General features: G+C 37.9%; 3 protein-coding genes across 5 annotated transcripts; 1 reads left to right on the forward strand and 2 right to left on the reverse strand.

Annotated features, from left to right (window-relative positions):
* Positions 1–722: 722 nt before the first annotated feature.
* mapk3 (mitogen-activated protein kinase 3) lies at positions 723–8,628 on the reverse strand. Its single transcript, XM_079836034.1, has 9 exons — positions 8,191–8,628; positions 6,573–6,755; positions 6,254–6,443; positions 5,597–5,713; positions 5,403–5,517; positions 4,521–4,652; positions 2,468–2,577; positions 2,204–2,332; positions 723–1,358 (listed from the first exon to the last, which is right to left on the reverse strand). Exons 1-8 carry the CDS (start codon positions 8,400–8,402, stop codon positions 2,213–2,215), a joined length of 1,179 nt encoding a protein of 392 aa, XP_079692160.1. The 5' UTR covers positions 8,403–8,628; the 3' UTR covers positions 723–1,358; positions 2,204–2,212.
* Positions 8,217–11,967, forward strand: nudt9 (nudix (nucleoside diphosphate linked moiety X)-type motif 9). Its single transcript, XM_079836044.1, has 8 exons — positions 8,217–9,241; positions 9,464–9,697; positions 9,919–10,008; positions 10,399–10,485; positions 10,645–10,756; positions 10,951–11,097; positions 11,271–11,355; positions 11,472–11,967. The coding sequence occupies exons 1-8, from the start codon at positions 9,150–9,152 to the stop codon at positions 11,615–11,617; spliced, it is 993 nt and encodes a 330-aa protein (XP_079692170.1). The 5' UTR covers positions 8,217–9,149; the 3' UTR covers positions 11,618–11,967.
* Positions 11,968–13,079: 1,112 nt separating this feature from the next.
* Positions 13,080–18,500, reverse strand: ppp4ca (protein phosphatase 4, catalytic subunit a). 3 transcript variants are annotated; one of them, XM_079822349.1, is made up of 9 exons: positions 18,459–18,500; positions 17,215–17,493; positions 16,987–17,038; positions 16,848–16,898; positions 16,612–16,713; positions 16,328–16,501; positions 13,951–14,077; positions 13,666–13,855; positions 13,080–13,544 (listed from the first exon to the last, which is right to left on the reverse strand). In XM_079822349.1, exons 2-9 carry the CDS (start codon positions 17,322–17,324, stop codon positions 13,415–13,417), a joined length of 936 nt encoding a protein of 311 aa, XP_079678475.1. In that variant the 5' UTR covers positions 17,325–17,493; positions 18,459–18,500; the 3' UTR covers positions 13,080–13,414. The 3 variants fall into 3 exon arrangements, with proteins under 3 accessions (XP_079678475.1, XP_079678474.1, XP_079678473.1); XM_079822348.1 differs by lacking the exon at positions 18,459–18,500 and adding an exon at positions 18,040–18,146 and having other exon boundaries at positions 17,215–17,430; XM_079822347.1 differs by lacking the exon at positions 18,459–18,500 and adding an exon at positions 18,040–18,139.
* Between the last annotated feature and the right edge of the window lie 37 nt (positions 18,501–18,537).

Here is an 18,537-nt window from a genome sequence, read left to right on the forward strand (position 1 = left end):
TGGAAAAGCCCTTTGAAAAGTTCTGACATCACAGGGAGGGAATGAGGAAAAAATGTGCTATGGCTCTGAAAGTGTTAAGCTTGGCTATGATTCCTCAATCACTCCAGGACAAGTGAAGAAAAGCAAAACAAAAGAGAACAAGGATGATGCTGCGAGAGAAAAGAAGAAGAAAAAAAGAAAATGGTAAGGGACCAATATCTGCTAGCAAGAAATCCAGAATGTGCGACTTATCAGAAAGGAATCATGGCAACAGTAGTCATGGACATGGTAACCAATGACAACTATTGTTATTCACAAAGAAATCAGTATCAACCCCCCATATAAAAAAAAAAACCAAAAGAACGCACGATGAAGGTCTGCTGCATGCCACAGAAACTCCATGAAATGAACAGACAAGCGAGAGGAGGAGAAGAGAAGGAGGGAAAGGAAGCCAGCATTTAAAAAAAAGAAAAGATGATACTGATGGCTTAATTTTCCCAAGAACATTGGCAAGAAATAGTCTCAGTTCTCAACAGTAGAACATGATATTTTACAGCAGATGATACTATTCCATCTTGCTCTCTTTCCTCCGTTCATCCTGCCTGTCGCCGTTTCTCTTTTACACAATATTTCTCAAGAATCAAAACAAGACCTTTTTCCTCACGACAGAAAACTAAATAAAAGTCTAAGCTCATTAAATGTAACATCATTTGTCTTTGAATGAATTAAAAAAAGGAAAGAAACACAAGCAATGACTTTATATTTCAAAAAGATATTCAAATATAAATCCCCAACATTACAAAACATGATTTGTAACTGATCTTAACGTTCAAATTACAGTGTACATACAGATCGCCAACTTACAATACTCCAATGAAACTCAAAACCACTTCTATATACACACACCAGTCAGTGCCCATCGTAGAGATTCTCTTTCTCTCTCTCTCTCTCAATCTCTGTTGGAATGGGAAAGAAAACACCCAGAACAACACAGACCAGTAAAGAGACACCCTCGAGAGAGACATAAAGAGAAAGAGACGGATACGAACAGAGAGAGAAGCAGGGTATTGATAGAAAGTGTGAAAGATGCAATTGTTTCAGAGAGCAGGAGCTGTGTGCGGTATGCCATGAGAAAAGCGATTCTGGCAGCCCCCATTAATGGCGTTATGATAAGATGTTACAAGCCCAAACTAGCGCACAGCTTTATAGCAAGAAAGAGAGAGATGGACAGATAAAACAAAGCTGAAGTTTTTAAATGTACATTTTTCCTCTTTTTATCTTATTTTTTTAAATGTATATATGCATGTATATGTTTTCGCAGGTTGTCTGGAGTTATCTTTATCGGAGACTCCACGCTGCTCCATTATTCTCAATGACGGCTGCAAAAAAGAATTACCGACCATCAGTGGACATCAACAGGTTTAAACGGGTAATTCTTTCAAACACAGTTTTGAAATATAAACAAATAAATAATATTTAAATACCATCCATTATTTTTTTAAACACAAAAATAAAATCTTAATTTTTTTTGGTCTGTTCAGTATATTAACATAGATGCATCAAGAATTATTTTGAAGGTTAAATCGTTTAAATTTATCTTTTATTGAAAGCAATTACACTATTTAAAGGAGAATATAAAATTGCTTTCATTAAAAGATCATTTGAAATTATATTACTTACAAATTCATCCTGGATACATTTTAATATACTGAACAAAAAAAAAACATGATTAAGATTTCGTTTTTTTTTTGGAAAACAAATTAACATTACATTGAGTTACCCAAGTTCACCCAAGAATAGACAGCAGTAGTTTTCAAATCTCATTTGTACATGTACATTGAGATGCATTACACAAGGTTTGACAGCCTGCCAAATATGAATATGCACAGGCCGAAATTACATTTAAGGATAACCATTGTTTTTTTTTTTTGCAGCTTGACAACCTCTGTTCAGCAACCATATGCATTTTCTGGAAAAGTACGTCTTTTTTTGTGTTTGATGGAAGAAAGTCAGTCATATATGAGGGCGAGTAAAATCGTCATCAAATCATTTTTGGGTGAACTTTAATTGCTCATGCTCATATGACTTCCTCTAAACTTATTTTAGTCAATTTTCTTGAAATATGTTTCTTTCTTGCATGCATTAAACTAAATGTTAGTGTATATATATATATTAAGTGAAATGTTTCACTTGACATTTTTGACATGCGTTTGCGTTTTTGTACCTGTCCCTCTCAAGAGCCCTGGTAGTTGGCCTGGAAGCGTGCCGTCTCCTCAAAGATGAGCTCTTTCAGCTTCTCTTTAGGAAGGTCGTCCAGCTCCATGTTGAAAGTGAAGGGCTCCTCAGCCACTGGCTACATTTGCAAACAATGTGAAATGCTGTTAGGCTTAACTAACTAAATATGGGATTGTACAGATGACAGATTGAAGGGGAGTGAGGAATGCAAACAACAGAAATGGACGCAGCTGGAGAGGGGAAAGAGAGGTACCTCATCAGAGGGGTCATAGTACTGCTCCAGGTAGGGGTGGGCCAGTGCTTCCTCCACGGTTATACGTTTGATGGGGTTAAAGGTTAGCATGCGGTCCAATAAATCCAGAGCTGAAACGCAAAGGTAGAAGTACATAAAGAAGTTCCACACTAGTATGTTAAATCTATGATTACAAAAGCACTTATTCATTAGTACTACTAATATAGAAGCCTATAAATCATAAACGACTAACAAAACACAAACCGACAATCACAGAGAAAAGGCATACCAGGATGTAAATGTACAAATACAGTTTTCGTTTTTCTTTTTTTGTCTCCCCTGCCAATGTTTCATTAAACATACTTGCACAATGCAGCCAGACCATCAAAAGACCATTTGTTGACACCCACATTTGTTCAGTACTCCCACATGGACACACGCACACACTTGTATATGTGGTTTACGGGGACTCTCCATAGGCGTAATGGTTTTTATACTGTACAACCTGTATATTCTATCCCCTAACACAGTGCCTGCAACTGGTGTTGTCGTGTTGCATCGTGCTGCAACATCCCATCCAATGTAGACAGTATTACTGATTATAATGGGTTCTATTTGGGTTGCTCTCACATCGCACAGCTTGCGTTTGAATAATAAAAAAAAAAACACAAAAAAAAAAAACACCATTTCGTTTTACATATTTTCCCCCCGCCATTGACAGAATTTTCAGTCATTTATGAGACAATGCTTCCCCGCCATTGACAGAATTTTCCTGCATTCCCCTTTTTCAAGGTTATACAGTAGGGACACTATTACACATCTTCTGAAAGAGTAGAGAATATCCGGAGCAAAACACAGGCAAAAGAGGAGTAGAAAGCGAATAAAAGCATTGCTTATGCACTAGGGTTGGGTACCGAACTCAGTACTTTTAAGGGCACCGACCGAATTACGTTGGTACTACCGAGTACCGATTCACATTAAATCAATCGGTACCATATTTCGGTACCTGAGAACGCATCTGGTGATATAGACTAATGTCTGTGAATATTAAACCGCAAAAAGACTATTTAAATACGATCCCTGCGTGTCACTGTGCGAATGAATGCTGTATACGCGCAGTTTACCTCACACACACTCACTCACTCAGAATCGCTGTGACGGTCGCATGTTTCCATCTCTGCAGTCTCATATGAGGACATGAACGTCATCTCCAGAGACAGAGAGTCACTTTATGAGCATTTTACTGTTTCATTTGAGAAAAACTACCGTCATGTCATAAGAAACTCAAAGGTATTCACGGCAACCCGTCAAAATAAACGTTCGCTAACTTGACAAATACATTACTGTTGTACAGTAGAATTTAGATACGCCTCAATTAATAATAATACTAACACTAAAGTATTAATAATAAATTATAATTTTTTTAACTAATAAATAAAAAAAATGTCTTCATGTTTTAATTTTAACCGTATAAAGCCAAGTTGTGCAGCACATTATTTTACAAAAAAGTTAAATTAAATTAAAAGAAATTAAATGAATGTCTTTTGTCTTCATTTGATTACAAGAAAATACACAACACATAATTTGTGGGAAATCTTTTCATAAAAATGTAATTAAATAATAATAATAATAATATGTTTGTTTTTATGAATTAACTTAAGCCTACTATTTACTAGTAAATATTACAATATACAAAAATCACAGACAATGGTAGACAGCGACCAGGGCAGCTCTGGCATAATGTCAATAACACTTCTATAAACTACTTAAACATCCCTAAAGTACCGAAAAAAGGTACCGTTGGGTACCGATACCGGTTAAAATGTGAACGGTACCCAACCCTATTATGCACATTGTAATATTTTGGGGGGGGGGGGGGGGGTTCTCAGCTTTTTGTTCAAAATGATGCTTTTTTTTTTTAAAGAAAAGTGGAAGTGTCCTCATAAACCCATGTCATTACACACATTTGTGTCCTCATAAACCATATATACAAGAACACACTTGAAACAGCTACTGACAGATCTCTCTTACACTCTACACATCATTCACTAAACATCCTAATGTGTGAGCTGACCTTTGTTGTCTGCTTTGGGGAACAGCTTGGTCCATGGGATTTTCGGTTTCTGGGGTAAAGACTGGAGGTAGTTCCTGGCCTTCATGTTGATGATGCAGTTTAGATCATCTTGAGAGGGGGAGCCCAAAATACCTGGTCGATGGGACAGGAAAATGAACACAATAAGCGAGCTAAAAATGCTTGCATGCCCAAATGACTCAAACAACAACAATACAGTGGTTGTCAACTGAAAATCAATGTTTCTATGATCTCCTTGGGCTTGCTTTTGATCCACTGCTTTAGTATATGGGCTTAACAAAAAATTAAATGTATTCCTATGAAGGCAAAGCAGTTTTTTTTCAGCATCATTACTTCAGTCTTCAGTGTCACATGATCCTTCAGAAATCATTCTAATATGATGATTTGCTGCCCAAGAAACATTTCTGATTATTATCAAAGTTGAAAACAGTTGTGCTGCTTAATATTTTAGTCTAAACTGTGAAACACTTTTTTCAGGATTCTTTGATGAATAGAAAGTTGGAAAGAACAGCGTTTACTTTTTTTGTAACAATGCACAAGTCTTTACTTTCACTTTTGAGCAATTAAATTAGTTATTTCATAAAAGTATTAATTCAATCTTCCTGACCCAAAACTCTTGAACGATAGTGTACTTTTATATTATTTCTTAACTTAAGCCCAGGGAAGTTAGCTGATAGCATTGCACCCTGTTCAGAAGCTGATAGTCTATTCTCGTCAGTGTTTCCTGCCCTCACATTGTGTCACTGTGTCATAATGCAGGGTTCTCCTTGCTACATACAGTTGATACATAAAATGTCCCTTTTTTATGTTATGCTTCAGGTAGTGCAGATTTGAGAATTAAAGAGATTATCCATCATATCTTACCCAATATGTGGTTGAGCTGGTCCAGATAGTGCTTTCCAGGGAAGATGGGTCTGTTGGACAACATCTCAGCCAGGATGCAACCCACAGACCAAATATCAATGGACATGGTGTAGCCCTGAAAGATAGAGAGATCATGTCAAAATATGCATCCAGTTCATATCTTAAATGCTAAAGACAAACACACATGGACATACCTTGGAGTTGAGCATGATCTCAGGGGCACGGTACCAGCGAGTAGCCACATACTCCGTGAGGAATCCGGTGTGGTCATGTTCTGGGTCAGCTATCCGTGCCAGCCCAAAGTCACAGATCTATGGGTGAGGAAATATAATTATCCTCTATACAACCCTGCAACATGCAATTTTGCTTAAAAAAAGCCCCTCATTTCTATATTTAGCTTCACTAGGATAATTGCCTTCATTTTAAACAAAGCACAAGAGCTACATTACTAAATTTGGTCCTGCGTTCCTCAAAAATATCTGCACCAAAATAGATCTATTACAAAATAATTTCCACTCATTAAAAATCACATTTGTTTTTATATTAGATTAAATGTTTGTATTAGTCTGGTTAAAGCTACAGTGTTACCACCAATGGTTTACAAAACACTACTTCTTATATTAAGCATTAGAGTTTAATGTTTGGCGTTTTTTTTGTTTGTTTGTTTAACAATTTTTATTGGATTTTTTTCTTTAAAGTAGCATTTTCAACAGCACAGTGAATCATAAGCATACAAAAATGTTATGGCTCTATAATACAAATGTTAACCAATATGAAAGATACCCCACCAACCCAACCATCCCAGTTGTTTGGAGTTTTTTAATCAGGAAAATCAGTTTGGCTGTTCTGACCTTGAGGTCACAGGTGGTGTTGATGAGAAGGTTTGAAGGCTTCAGGTCTCTGTGCAGGACATTGGCAGAGTGAATGTATTTCAGCCCTCGCAGGATCTGGTACAGAAAGTAGCAGATATGGTCGTTGCTGAGTTGCTGTGTCTTCAGCAATTTGTAAAGATCGGTCTCCATCAGGTCCTGTACAATATAGCTGAAATGCAGTTAAAGAACTACAACACATTTGATTATATACACGCTATATTCAAAATACAATGAATGATGTGTAGAACAATTTGGCCAAGTGCATTGTGAGCCTGTTGACGTGCATGTTTAAGGATACACATCCCTCATATATTCGATGCGGCGCGCTCTCAGGATGTCGTTGATGCCTATGATGTTCTCATGACGGAACCGCAGGAGGATTTTGATCTCCCTCAGGGTGCGCTGGCAGTAGGTCTGGTGTTCAAATGGACTTATCTTCTTAATGGCCACTCGGATCTTATTCACATTATCAAAAGCTGAGCTGCAGGCGGCAGGAAAAGAGATGGTGGGAAGAGAAGCGAGAGAGAGAGAGAGAAAAAAAAATCAGCATACAAGTTTGTGCACGTATTTCACTCGTATAGAATGTGAAATGTAAAAAAACCTGCATATTTAGTGGCACATTTGACATTAAATGGAGGTTAATTTAAAATAAATATTGTGTCAACCTCAGAACATGCTAAATATTATATGAGATCTGTGTGTTTTAGGAGGTTCATATATATATATATATATATATATATATATATATATATATATATATATATATATATATATATATATATATATATATATAAAATAAGAGACAACATTTAGACATTTAAAAATGTTTACCAAAATGAACATCATGATAAAATTTGTATATGATTTGAAATTGCTTTGATTGCACAGGCCAAAATATAACATTTTACACACAAAAACCATTTTAAATGCATCGAACTAAACATTTAAACCACTGTATTTGTGGAAAATACCTAGTATCTAGATTCCTTATATATATTTTTTCTTCTTATGCAGCTGTACCATAGCCTTAACCACAGAAATCCATAGCAGGACTTAGTGTTTTATTACAGGGGGTTTGTTTACATCCTCCTGCAAAACTTGACAGTCATTTTGAGGATGGAGAGCAGACCAACGCGCTCAGCTCTGAATTCTGCACCTTATCTAATTTGTTTACCATCATTGTATGACATGTTATCAGCAGTTGACATTATATCTCAAAAATGGTGGGTATGTATTTCTACAAAAACCGCTAAAATATTTCCTAAAACACTTCATCCACATTTGGCCGCATCGTAACCACGCCTGTTTTACGAGCTCAGAGTGAGATGTCAGATTGTTAGCTGTGGCGCTAATAGACCTAGCGTGCAGATTCAGACTTCAAACAAAACAACTAATCAGACTCCTAAAATCACGAGTGACAAGTTACATTCAGCATCTGAACTAAACGACTGTTCCCAATAACAGATTCACGTACAGCGAGACACCGTTTGCGCCTTTAAACCTAGTGAGCTGCATACCTAGATATGATTTTTTTTAACGTTTTAAACGTGCCTATGATGCAAAAAAAAAAGATGTTTATGTAGGCAGTTCGATGTGATTTGAAACACAGCCAGTGTTGAAGAAATGGGATTTAATCCAATACATTACTAGAAATCTATTGTTAGCCATGACATGATTCTGAGAAGGATATGCAGAAACTTGTTGAGCCAAACAAATTATTCTGTTAAACACCTTTAATATCTGCTTATCTGTCCATGAAATGGGAATGCGGAATAGAATTTGCTTTCTGCGAATCAACACCCTTTTTTCTTTACTACGAAGAGCTTATCAGTAGTACCAGCCCACTAATTCTCGCCCCGATCCAACAGTATCTCCACCGAAGTGTGCGACTGCAAAAACGAGCGATTTCCGCTTACCAGACCATTCCATAGGCCCCCTCCCCGATGTACTGGAGATCGGTGTATCGGGGGCCAACGTCAAAATTTTGTCCCTTCACCGACTCTAGGCCAGGTTTGGATCCCGCCGCTCCATTCGCTCCCCCGGGCGCGACGGCTCCTCCAGCCCCGGCGGCGCTGCTATTCGAGCCCGCGGCTCCGGCCGCCGCCGCGCTGCTGCCCGATTCCGCCATCGTTTCGGTCAACAAATCAGTCGCCTTCGCTCAGTCTTTGGCGGGATGGGGGGCTCGTATTTGCCTTAAGATCAAAGACAGGTTTATTGGATAGCAAAGGCTGCCGTTATACGGTGCGCTTTCTTGACAGTCGAAGAGGAGTCGGTCAAGGCCCCCTGTGGATGCAAGTGCGGAACGAGCGTGCATCTAAACGGATCGTGAGCGCGAACGCGCATTTCTCCTGTACAACAAACGGGGGCGCGCGCTGCGCGTGAAAAGCCACAGCAGACGCATTTACATAGTGCTCGAGTGGGTGTGCAGAATGCCTCCCACGGATTCGTTTAGTAGGCTCTCCGGCGTGATTTACAGTTTGTGGTTGGAAAAAACAAAGGGAAAGAAAAAGTGTATCTTAACGTGCAAGAGAAATATATGTACTCGTCACATTTTCCATCATTTATATTATATTAAGGCCCTATTTGTTTTCACACTGGCGACGCACTTGATTATTATTTATAATATGATGGGTTTAAAACTGTCCCAAGAGGAATTATTTATATCCATTATATTGGGTAGACTACAATGTACGACTGTATATGTCCCTGTATATGATGTATAAATCTATTATAGAGATTTTACTGATCATACAGCAGAGCGCCCTTTAGTGCTCGTGATCATTACAGCAAGTCGCATGAATTGCGTCACTAAAAGGCTGGGCTGATCTCTCACTTCCTGGTTACTGCAGCTCTGGGTTTCATATATTGATTTGGAATGAAATCAGTTTCCCGTAACTGGGTTGCTTCGGTTCATGTAGCACTCAGTCTCATTGGGCTTCCATACTCTGCTGGTACAAGTGGAATCTGGTATGTAAATAACTAATAATTCAAGCTGAAGCCAGTTGTAAAACAATTGTTGACAGGTCTATTATCGACAGCTTTTCCTCTTCTTAATTAATAATGTACGTTCTCTTGTAGTACCTTGTAATTTTTCTTGTGCGTATTTTTTTTTCTTTTAAAGAAACATCGCTAACATGTTAAATTTAAACTTCAATTTTAAATTAATAGTTTCTTTTATCTCATTTTCAGCAGGAAGAACACCATTAGCAGCATTCCCAGTCTCTGTTCATCAACATCAGTCTACATGTCTCCTGCCGGGCACATTAAGGCTCGTTGTCCAGTATATCCTGGCTCAGACACAAGCCGCTTTCCTGTCCCAGATGACAAAGTTGACTGGGAGACAGAGTGGCCCCAGTACAACCCTGTTAACTATACGGCCCCGGCTGTGCAGAAAAAACCTGTTTGGGCAGACCAAGAGATAGGGTGAGTAACAACATATGTAAAACACACCATGAGCAATATATATCATTTTTTATTTAAAGAAAAATCTATTAAAATTAAATTCCAAATGTTACACTACAAATTTCCCTTACTGATTTAAAAGTGCACAAGATAATTATAGTGGTTAAATTGATACCTGATAATGTTAATTATATATATTAAAGTTTATTTTAATTAATTTATACTATGTACACTTCCTTTAGCACATTTTCACCAAAGTTCAATTCCTTGGATGGATCTGTGGACAGGACAAGCCACGAGGGCCAATATCGTATCCAGAATGGAAATCCACTGTGAGTCAAAGTCAAGTCACCTTTATTTATAAATAGGAAAATAACAGAATTAATGATGCAAACAAATTCTCCTCTACAAAAGACAATTGTGTCATTATTCAGTGCAAGTCAGTTCAGTGTTAATTCAGTTCAGTTCAATAACTGTGTATTATGAGTTCAGTTCAGCTATTCTGTATAGCTCTACAGAAGACAATAATGTAGTTATTCAGCTCAAATCAGTTAAATGTTGATTCAATCCAGTTCAATAACTGTGTCTATGTTGCAAAATTCATTAATGATGAAATTTTAAATGTTAAAATACAAGGTCATCCAAAATATTTAAATATTTGTAATATTTACAAGGCTTGATTTCCTGCTTATTAATATCTACTTGCTGTAAATCATCCTCAGTAATCCACATGGAAGAACTGGACTGGAGGGCAGAGGTTTACTGGGACGATGGGGTCCAAACCACGCTGCTGATCCAATAGTTACCAGGTACTAGAATGTGTGTTGTAATAAATGGTAACCAACCTTTCAATTGCCGTCTTTCTCTCGGTTTAACAAAACAATGCATGCAAGGTATTTTCTGTTCAATTAGGCAGAGTTCACACGCTTAAAAAAACAACAACTCATTCCTGTGGCTGCTTCATACAGGTGGAAAAAAGACTCGACAGGACAACCTGTCCTCCACACTAACTCGCAACTACCCATGCTGCAATTTGTGTCCATCAAGAGGTTGGACTGCGGCGAATGGGCCATCCCAGGGGTGAGTATAAACTGCGATGCTTGTTTATCTATTATATATTTTTAACAGGGACCAAAGTCAAATTTTCTGAATGTTTTTTTTGAGTGTGCACCATGTGTGGGCCGATTTTAAAGGTTTTTTTTATTTTATTATTTTTATAAATCATTCTGCTAATGTGCTAACATATGATTATAAAAATGTTTGTTTGTGTTCAGGGTATGGTGGACCCCGGGGAGCGCATTTCTCAAACACTGCAGCGCGAGTTCTCAGAAGAGGCATTGAACTCTCTGCAAGCATCTCCAAGTGAGAGGGAAAATATCCAAAAGCGAATCACTGAGCTTTTCAGCTCAGAAGGTCTTCAGGTGAGACCATGCGCTTATGTGTAATTTTCAATGTTTAAAGGTAGAGCCAGATTTCACACTCCACTGTCAATAGTGTAGTGATGCACGAATCACAGCTCACAATGAACAATGGTAAATGTGACCACACCTTAAGCGTTGCAGTGCTATATCACACAGCAACTTTTTTCCTTTAGGTGTATAAAGGTTATGTGGATGATCCAAGAAACACGGATAATGCTTGGATGGAGACAGTTGCTGTCAATTTCCATGATGGATCAGGTAAAAACAGTATATTAATGAAACAATAATATTCTGAAGGTATCTTATTGAGTAAAGTACATTATTCTAATCCCACACGTTTAATTCAGTTAGTTTTGTGTTTTTTTTTTATCTAGGCAATAGTGTAAGTGAGCTTCCATTGCAAGCAGGCGATGATGCTGGTCAAGTGAGTTGGATTGATATGGACTCCTCCGTGGCCCTTTATGCGAGTCACTCAGATTTTCTAAAGACAGTTGCTGAGAAAATGAATGCCCATTGGTAACAGAAAATGGTTTAAAAAGTGCCTTTCTGCTGTGAAATAAATGAAGAAGCATAAGAACTGTAGCTTGGATCAGTTCTGGTTCTGGTGCTGGCACATATTAATATGAAGTGTGACCTATTTACTGCCAAAACTTGCATTCCAATTTACAAAATGTTAACTCATTTATCTGTGCACTTTCTTAATATCCAGTATAAAGCATGGCTACTGAAAATGAAGGCTGACTGATTATTTAATTTAAGTTATTCTTGTTACACTGAACTGAACACCATTACCTGAATAAGAACTTAGGTCAGCTTATGCATGATGGTCTCTGTAATAACCAAATGAATAAATCTCATATTGTACACTTACTCTGTGTGTTGTTTTACCTTTTGTCTGTTCCTTATTGTCTGCTCTAGAGTAACAAAATTCTATGATTAGGGGACAGAGTTGTTGATGAGTTGGAAAGATTTGCTGATATTTATCATGGCTTTAGTTTTAAATGATTCCATGGTGACAAAATCATGGCTTTGCTATTACACCCTCCTTCAAGTTTTTCTGTAAAGATCTTAAAATAATTTATGAAGTATTCCAATTACTGTATTAAAACAGCTCATGCTGAAAAAAGTGATTTGTAGAATTTACTGTTTTACCCTCTACGATATAAGATCTGTTGTTTGTATCCCCCAAATTCTGTTTAATATTAAATGTCACTGTATGTTTTTGTGAAAGCTGAATTTAAAAAATCAAGGCTTTAATGATGGCCTCTTATGCCAATTGGTTGACTGTGGCACATATGATGGCATCGCTGTCAATTGATTGTAAGTCGTAAGCTATCCATTTCAGTGATAATTGATCTTCTAAGTAAGAGAGAAGAAACATCTAGTATGGAGAGGACAGGAGATCTTGTCCCTTTTATAGGGATTGTGGCAGCAATGAAGGTATACCTGCAGAATTAATTCTTCAGACCGTAAGTTTACATTTTGAACGGACAAGAGCATAGTTCAAGCACAATTTAAAACATTAAATTACACGAGTAAAACATTGTCCAGTTTCTCCTCACACATCTTTGGTCCATTTAGGTTGGGCACTTACAGTGACATGAAAAACTTTCAGTCACCAGTCAGCAATTTAGTACAACAATTATAAAATCACCAAACATCTTACCTGGTAGGAATAAATGAATTGGAAATGGCAAATTCAAAGATCACAGTATTTTAAACATTAGGACAAAATAGAAACGAATCTGAACCAAATCAGCTCACATTTTTTAAACGTATTTGTGTATATATATATATGTATGTGTGTGTGCACATCAATGAGAATCCATTACCATATGAACCCAGTGACTCGACAAAATATAAAACATAGTAACTCAAGTTCAGAGCACCTGAAAGTTGTTAAAGAGTCATCTCTTGTAATATAATTACAAGCAGCAACATATATAGGCTATAAATACATTTAAAAAACGAACCACAATATGCTCATTTCTGTACAGATTTATATAATACCCACTCGCTTTATTCTTTTTGTTGGAAAAAATATCACCAGTTTGAAAATACAAAACTACCACATACTTAGGGACAGTCAAAACAGTTTCAAATACATTTGACAAGATGTAAGAAAAAAAGTTTGTAACAAGGAAGGAATGTGAAAGTTTATGAAAAACAGGCAGTAAATGCTGTAACTGGTCCATTCACTGAAGTACTCATGTTGTGTAGATAAAAGTTGGCCAGCACACACAAAAAAAGCATTTAAAAAGCCAGTCTATACAGGTGTTGTTTCTGATGCTTCCAAATTTTCTCCTGGACTGGAAAGTCAAAGGAAGTAGTCAGCCACAGGTTTCTTAGAGGGGAGGCCTCTGGTTTCCTGAGGTGCAGCTTCAAATATGATAAACTCCTTCTGAAGATGCTCATCAAGCTCCAAAATGGCTGCCACATTACCACACCTAAGAAAAAATTACAAAGGAGGGAAATAAAAACAAAAACAGTTCCTGGTGAGACCTCTCTTATGAGCAGTAATAATGCACACAAGTTATGGAACCACTGTAAGATAGAAGAAGAACACACCTATAACAGTAGTTTGGCGCAGACCACACAGTTAACACAGTATCATTGAAATGCCACTTGTAGCCCTCCATCACCAGCTGATGAGCTCTGCAGATCATGCTGATGTCATTGGCAGCATTAAACTGTGCCACAACATCACTACCAAACAGATATCCAGCTCCTCTTGGACTCACACCCCACCCTGTGGTATCTAGACAAGAAAGGGAGCAAACAATCTAAGGTCTTTAAGTCTTTCTTTAAATATTAAAGGTCTTTCCATTTTGTTGCATAATATTAGCCTCTCACCCTCAGGGTCAGACCACAGTAGGTCACACATGGGTCCATCATGAGGAACTTCCTGCTTTCTGTCAATAGTTCTGATTTGATCCAAAGTTTGAATAGATGGAGAAAGTCCACCATGCACACAAAATATCTGCGAAGCAAAAAAACAGTATATACACACACAGTGCCATTACAAATCAGTCAGTCATTTTATTTGAAAGAAATCACTTTTATTCAGCAAATATGCATTAAATTGATCAAAAGTGGCACAAAAAAAAAAGTGCTGTTTCTTTTTAAACTTTTTCAAAATAAATCCTGAAAACTGATGACTGAAGGCTGGAGTAAGGAGTAACTGAACTGGAGTAAAAGCTTTGCCATTACAAGTATAGTTAAATTTTTTTTCAATTTCATATTACAGCTTTTACAGTATATTTGATCAAACAAATGCCGATTTGGTGAGCATAAGAGACTGTGTGACAAAGGTGTGTGTGTGTGTACTAAAGATGCATCAATGTATCGACCGCCAATATTTATTGGCCGATTTTTTATTCATTTAAAAACCATCGGATTACATCTTGCTCAATGCTCACAGAAGCCTTTTAGTCCTGTAAGTTGTGAGGTGGGGCCTCCATGGATTGGACTTGTTTGTTCAGCACATCCCACAGATGCTCGATTGGATTGAGATCTGGGGAATTTGGAGGCCAAGTCAACACCTCAACTCGTTGTTGTGCTCCTCAAATCATTCCTGAACCATTTTTGCTTTGTGGCAGGGCGTATTATCCTGCTGAAAGAGGTCACAGCTACCAGGGAATACCGTTTAAAGGGTGTATGTGGTCTGCAACAATGCTTAGGTAGGTGGTACGTGTCAAAGTAACATCCACATGGATGTCAGGATCCAAGGTTTCCCAGCAGAACATTGCCCAAAGTATCACACTGCCTCCGCCGGCTTGCCTTCTTCCCATAGTGCATCCTGGTGCCATGTGTTCTCCAGATAAGCCACACACACGCACCCGGCCATCCACGTGATGTAAAAGAAAACAACATGATTCATCAGACCAGGCCAACTTCTTCCATTGCTGTGGTCAAGCTCTGATCCTCACATGCCCACTGTTGGCGCTTTCGGTGTTGAACAGGGGTCAGCATGGGCAGTTGGGCACCCTGACTGGTCTGCGGCTATGCAGCCCCATACGCAACAAACTGTGATGCACAGTGTATTCTGACACCTTTCTATCAGAACCAGCATTAAAGGTCCCGTTTTTCGTGTTTTTTTGAAGCTTTGATTGTGTTTACAGTGTGCAATATAACATGTGTTCATGTTTCATGTGTAAAAAAACACAGTATTTTTCACACAATGTACTTATCTGTATACCGCTGCTTTCACTGTCCTCAAAACGGCCTGAGAATTTCCTCGTTCTATGAAGTCCCTCCTCCAGAAATACGTAACGAGTTCTGATTGTGCCAGCGGTTCCTGTGTTGTGAATCGACAGCAGCTTAGCTCACGTTGCCCGGGAAGGTCACGCCTCTTACCATAACGGGGAGATGAACGCGCTCAAACTACAGCTCCTGAAGGCCAAACAACGGTGATTTGACTCCGGGATGAAAATAACAGCGTCTTGACGACATGACGACAAACGCAACACTTCCTCTTCTCCACGAGGGAGCAACAAGACCACGCATTCTTGTGGGCGGAGGTTAGTCAACAAACTGCTCAATTGACGTCATTAAAGCAGGAAGTACCAGGATGTAGTCCAGACCGGCCGTTCGCTGTAGGCTTTGAAAGGGAACTTCTGTTAAATAAAATCTCGCTTGGCATTGAACTTTGAGCTTTATAATTGTACAGGTATTATTTATGCTCTAACAGCAACATTACACACTAACTAAAGTTTGAAAAATGGGATCACGAAGAACAGGACCTTTAACTTCTTGAGCAATTTAAGCTACAGTAGCTCGTCTGTTTGATCGGACCACACAGGCCAGCCTTCGCTCCCCATGTGCATCAATGAGCCCTGGCCGCCCATGACCCTGTCACCAGTTCACCACTGTTCCTTCCTTGGACCACTTTTGATAGATATTGACCACTGCAGACCGGGAACACCCCACAAGAGCTGCAGTTTTGGAGATGCTCTGACCCAGTCATCTAGCCTTCACAATTTGGCCCTTGTCAAACTCGCTCAAATCCTTAAACTTGCCAATTTTTCCTGCTTCGAACACATCAACTTTCAGGACAAAATGATGACTTACTGCCTAATATATCCCACCCACTAACAGGTGCCGTGATGAAGAGAGAATCAGTTCACCTGTCAGTGGTCATAATGTTATGCCTGATCGGTGTGTATATTTCTGTATATAAAATGTTAAAGTTATAGAGAGTAGAAAGATAATGAAATAAAATAGGACCTACCTTGCCATCAACGATGGCAGAGAGGGATAGGTAGTCAAATATCTCTGTGCAATACCTCCAGACTGTAACAGAGCCATATTTTCTAAGACACTCGTCATAAAAGCCATACACTTGTGTGATCTGCCTCGACTCGTGATTCCCTCTGATCAGTGTTATTCGGTCAGGGTATCGAACCTAAAAGGCATAAATAAAAAGAATAAGAACAGACTGAGAATGTTGAACGACTTTAATGCAGCTATAACATTACAAAGCAAACAAGATTAACTTCTGGACAGATATTGCACCTTTAATGCTAGCAGCAATAGAAAAGTCTCCACGCTATAGAACCCTCGGTCCACAAAGTCTCCCATGAAGAGGTAGTTTGTCTCTGGAACTTCACCCCCCACCTGAAAACCAAGAGGACAACAATCAGAATCAAACACATACACTGGTTTAAAATGAAAAAAAAAAAAAAAAAAAAATACAATACAATACAAATTTGAAAGTTAATGTATTGTTGGTTGTATTCTCAATTGCTTACCCTAAATAGCTCTTTTAAATCATAAAACTGCCCATGTATATCTCCACAGACCTGCAAACAAAATGGTGGGTTGGTTTCAATTGCATAATCCTATAAAAAGTAAGTTAGTTATATAGTAAATGTATAAAGAAATACTCACTGTGACGGGAGAATCTACCCTCTGAACATTACTCTCCTCCACAAGAATCTCCCTATAAAGCAAAACAATGACATTAATTCAAAATCAACTCTATACTGATACACAACTTAAGAAATATCAGCAATAACCATTTAGGTGCATATGGGTTGTGCATAGCTTTGCAAAAAAACTAATAAGGCATGCATAATGAGATATCTGGTCTCTTGAACACCTAAGTGTAGTCATTACCTCGCTTTGGCACACAGCGCCTTGACTTCATTTTCCTTGATAAGTTCACAACGTCTGAGTTGCTCGATCTGTCTGTCCAAGTCAATGACGTCGCCCATGATGACACACATGCATACACTCACAGATACACTCCTCAATGTGAGGCTGATAAAATCCCTGTAACTGGCTCTCCAGTCCTCTATTAGTCTCACAGAGACCACAAACACACTCACCCTCCTGGGAAATTAAGAGACTATGAGGTTGTGCACATAATTACACACACACACACACGAGATGATCCTGAAAAATGCCAAGATGAGTAAATAACTACAAAACAGAGGTACTACAAAAAAACAACAACAGAAATGCTAAACAATCACATGTAGCCTATGCTTGAAAATCAGACAAATATGTGCTTTAGTTAGTATAATAATATTATTATATAGCAGTAATAAAATAGTTGCATCCAAAGATTTAAATTTTTTGTAATTTATATTAAAAATATATAATTATATTTTAATGCTTTTAATATACAGTTGTTTTTATCAGTTACATCAAATCTACACTTTAATTGCGTGGTATTAGTTTTAATTATGCATTATCATCACTTAAAACTTTAAATCTAAAATCAAATGTAACATGTCTGTTTTTTCTGCGTGCTCTGCTTAGTTAAAAAAATGCATTTCTAATACATTTGCAAAGCCTGGTCAACAAAAATAGTGTACAAACAAAGCGGTTAACGTTAGCATAAATTCTAGTCATGCTCTGCTATGTTTTATAGTTTTTTGTTAAAATAAGAATCGCATTTCACACGCTTAAATGTGCGTATAAATGCATATAAAATACCTTGGACGTTGGATTAAACTCGTTTAGGCATCCGCCGTTCCTTTTGAAGATGCTAAGTTGAAAAAGCGGCGTATGCAAGTGTGACCATCGCATCAACAACAAGCCGCAGCGGGAGCTCGGATAAACTTTCAAAATAAAGGTGCCGATCACCTCTTATACATGACAGCATACATGAGTTCTTCTAATTAATGACATATATTGAACTTATATAAAAGAGAGAGAGAGTGAAAGAGAGACAGGGAAACCCCTTAATCTGACAGAAAATGTTAACATACCTAATGTTTTTGTCATAATACACATATACGTTTAATCCTTAAATGTGGGATATGTGAGGATATACGACATAATTTAACCCATGGTTAAAGTTAATTACATTTAAGGGGACAATATAACTATATTAATGGAAATTAAACCAATACCTTTTTGTCGTTGTGTTGCTATTTTGAAATCGGATGTCGTTTGAAAACGCGCTTTTCCTGTTTGAGAATCTATGACGAC

The sequence above is a fragment of the Gobio gobio genome (assembly GCF_949357685.1).
Source record: "Gobio gobio genome assembly, chromosome: 1".
Taxonomy (NCBI): Eukaryota; Metazoa; Chordata; class Actinopteri; order Cypriniformes; family Gobionidae; genus Gobio; species Gobio gobio.

Coding starts and splice junctions, on each gene's coding strand:
- mapk3 (XM_079836034.1), bottom strand. CDS start 8,402: ATGGCGGAATCGGGCAGCAGCGCGGCGGCGGCCGGAGCCGCGGGCTCG. Junction 6,444..6,572: donor ATCGAATATATGAGGGATGT/GTATCCTTAAAC, acceptor ACTGCATTTCAG/CTATATTGTACAGGACCTGA. Junction 5,714..6,253: donor ACACCACCTGTGACCTCAAG/GTCAGAACAGCC, acceptor CCTCACCCATAG/ATCTGTGACTTTGGGCTGGC.
- nudt9 (XM_079836044.1), top strand. CDS start 9,150: ATGAAATCAGTTTCCCGTAACTGGGTTGCTTCGGTTCATGTAGCACTC. Junction 9,242..9,463: donor GCTGGTACAAGTGGAATCTG/GTATGTAAATAA, acceptor TCTCATTTTCAG/CAGGAAGAACACCATTAGCA. Junction 10,757..10,950: donor GCGAATGGGCCATCCCAGGG/GTGAGTATAAAC, acceptor GTTTGTGTTCAG/GGTATGGTGGACCCCGGGGA.
- ppp4ca (XM_079822349.1), bottom strand. CDS start 17,324: ATGTGTGTCATCATGGGCGACGTCATTGACTTGGACAGACAGATCGAG. Junction 14,078..16,327: donor CTGCCATCGTTGATGGCAAG/GTAGGTCCTATT, acceptor TTTGCTTCGCAG/ATATTTTGTGTGCATGGTGG. Junction 13,856..13,950: donor ACTGTGGTCTGACCCTGAGG/GTGAGAGGCTAA, acceptor TTTCTTGTCTAG/ATACCACAGGGTGGGGTGTG.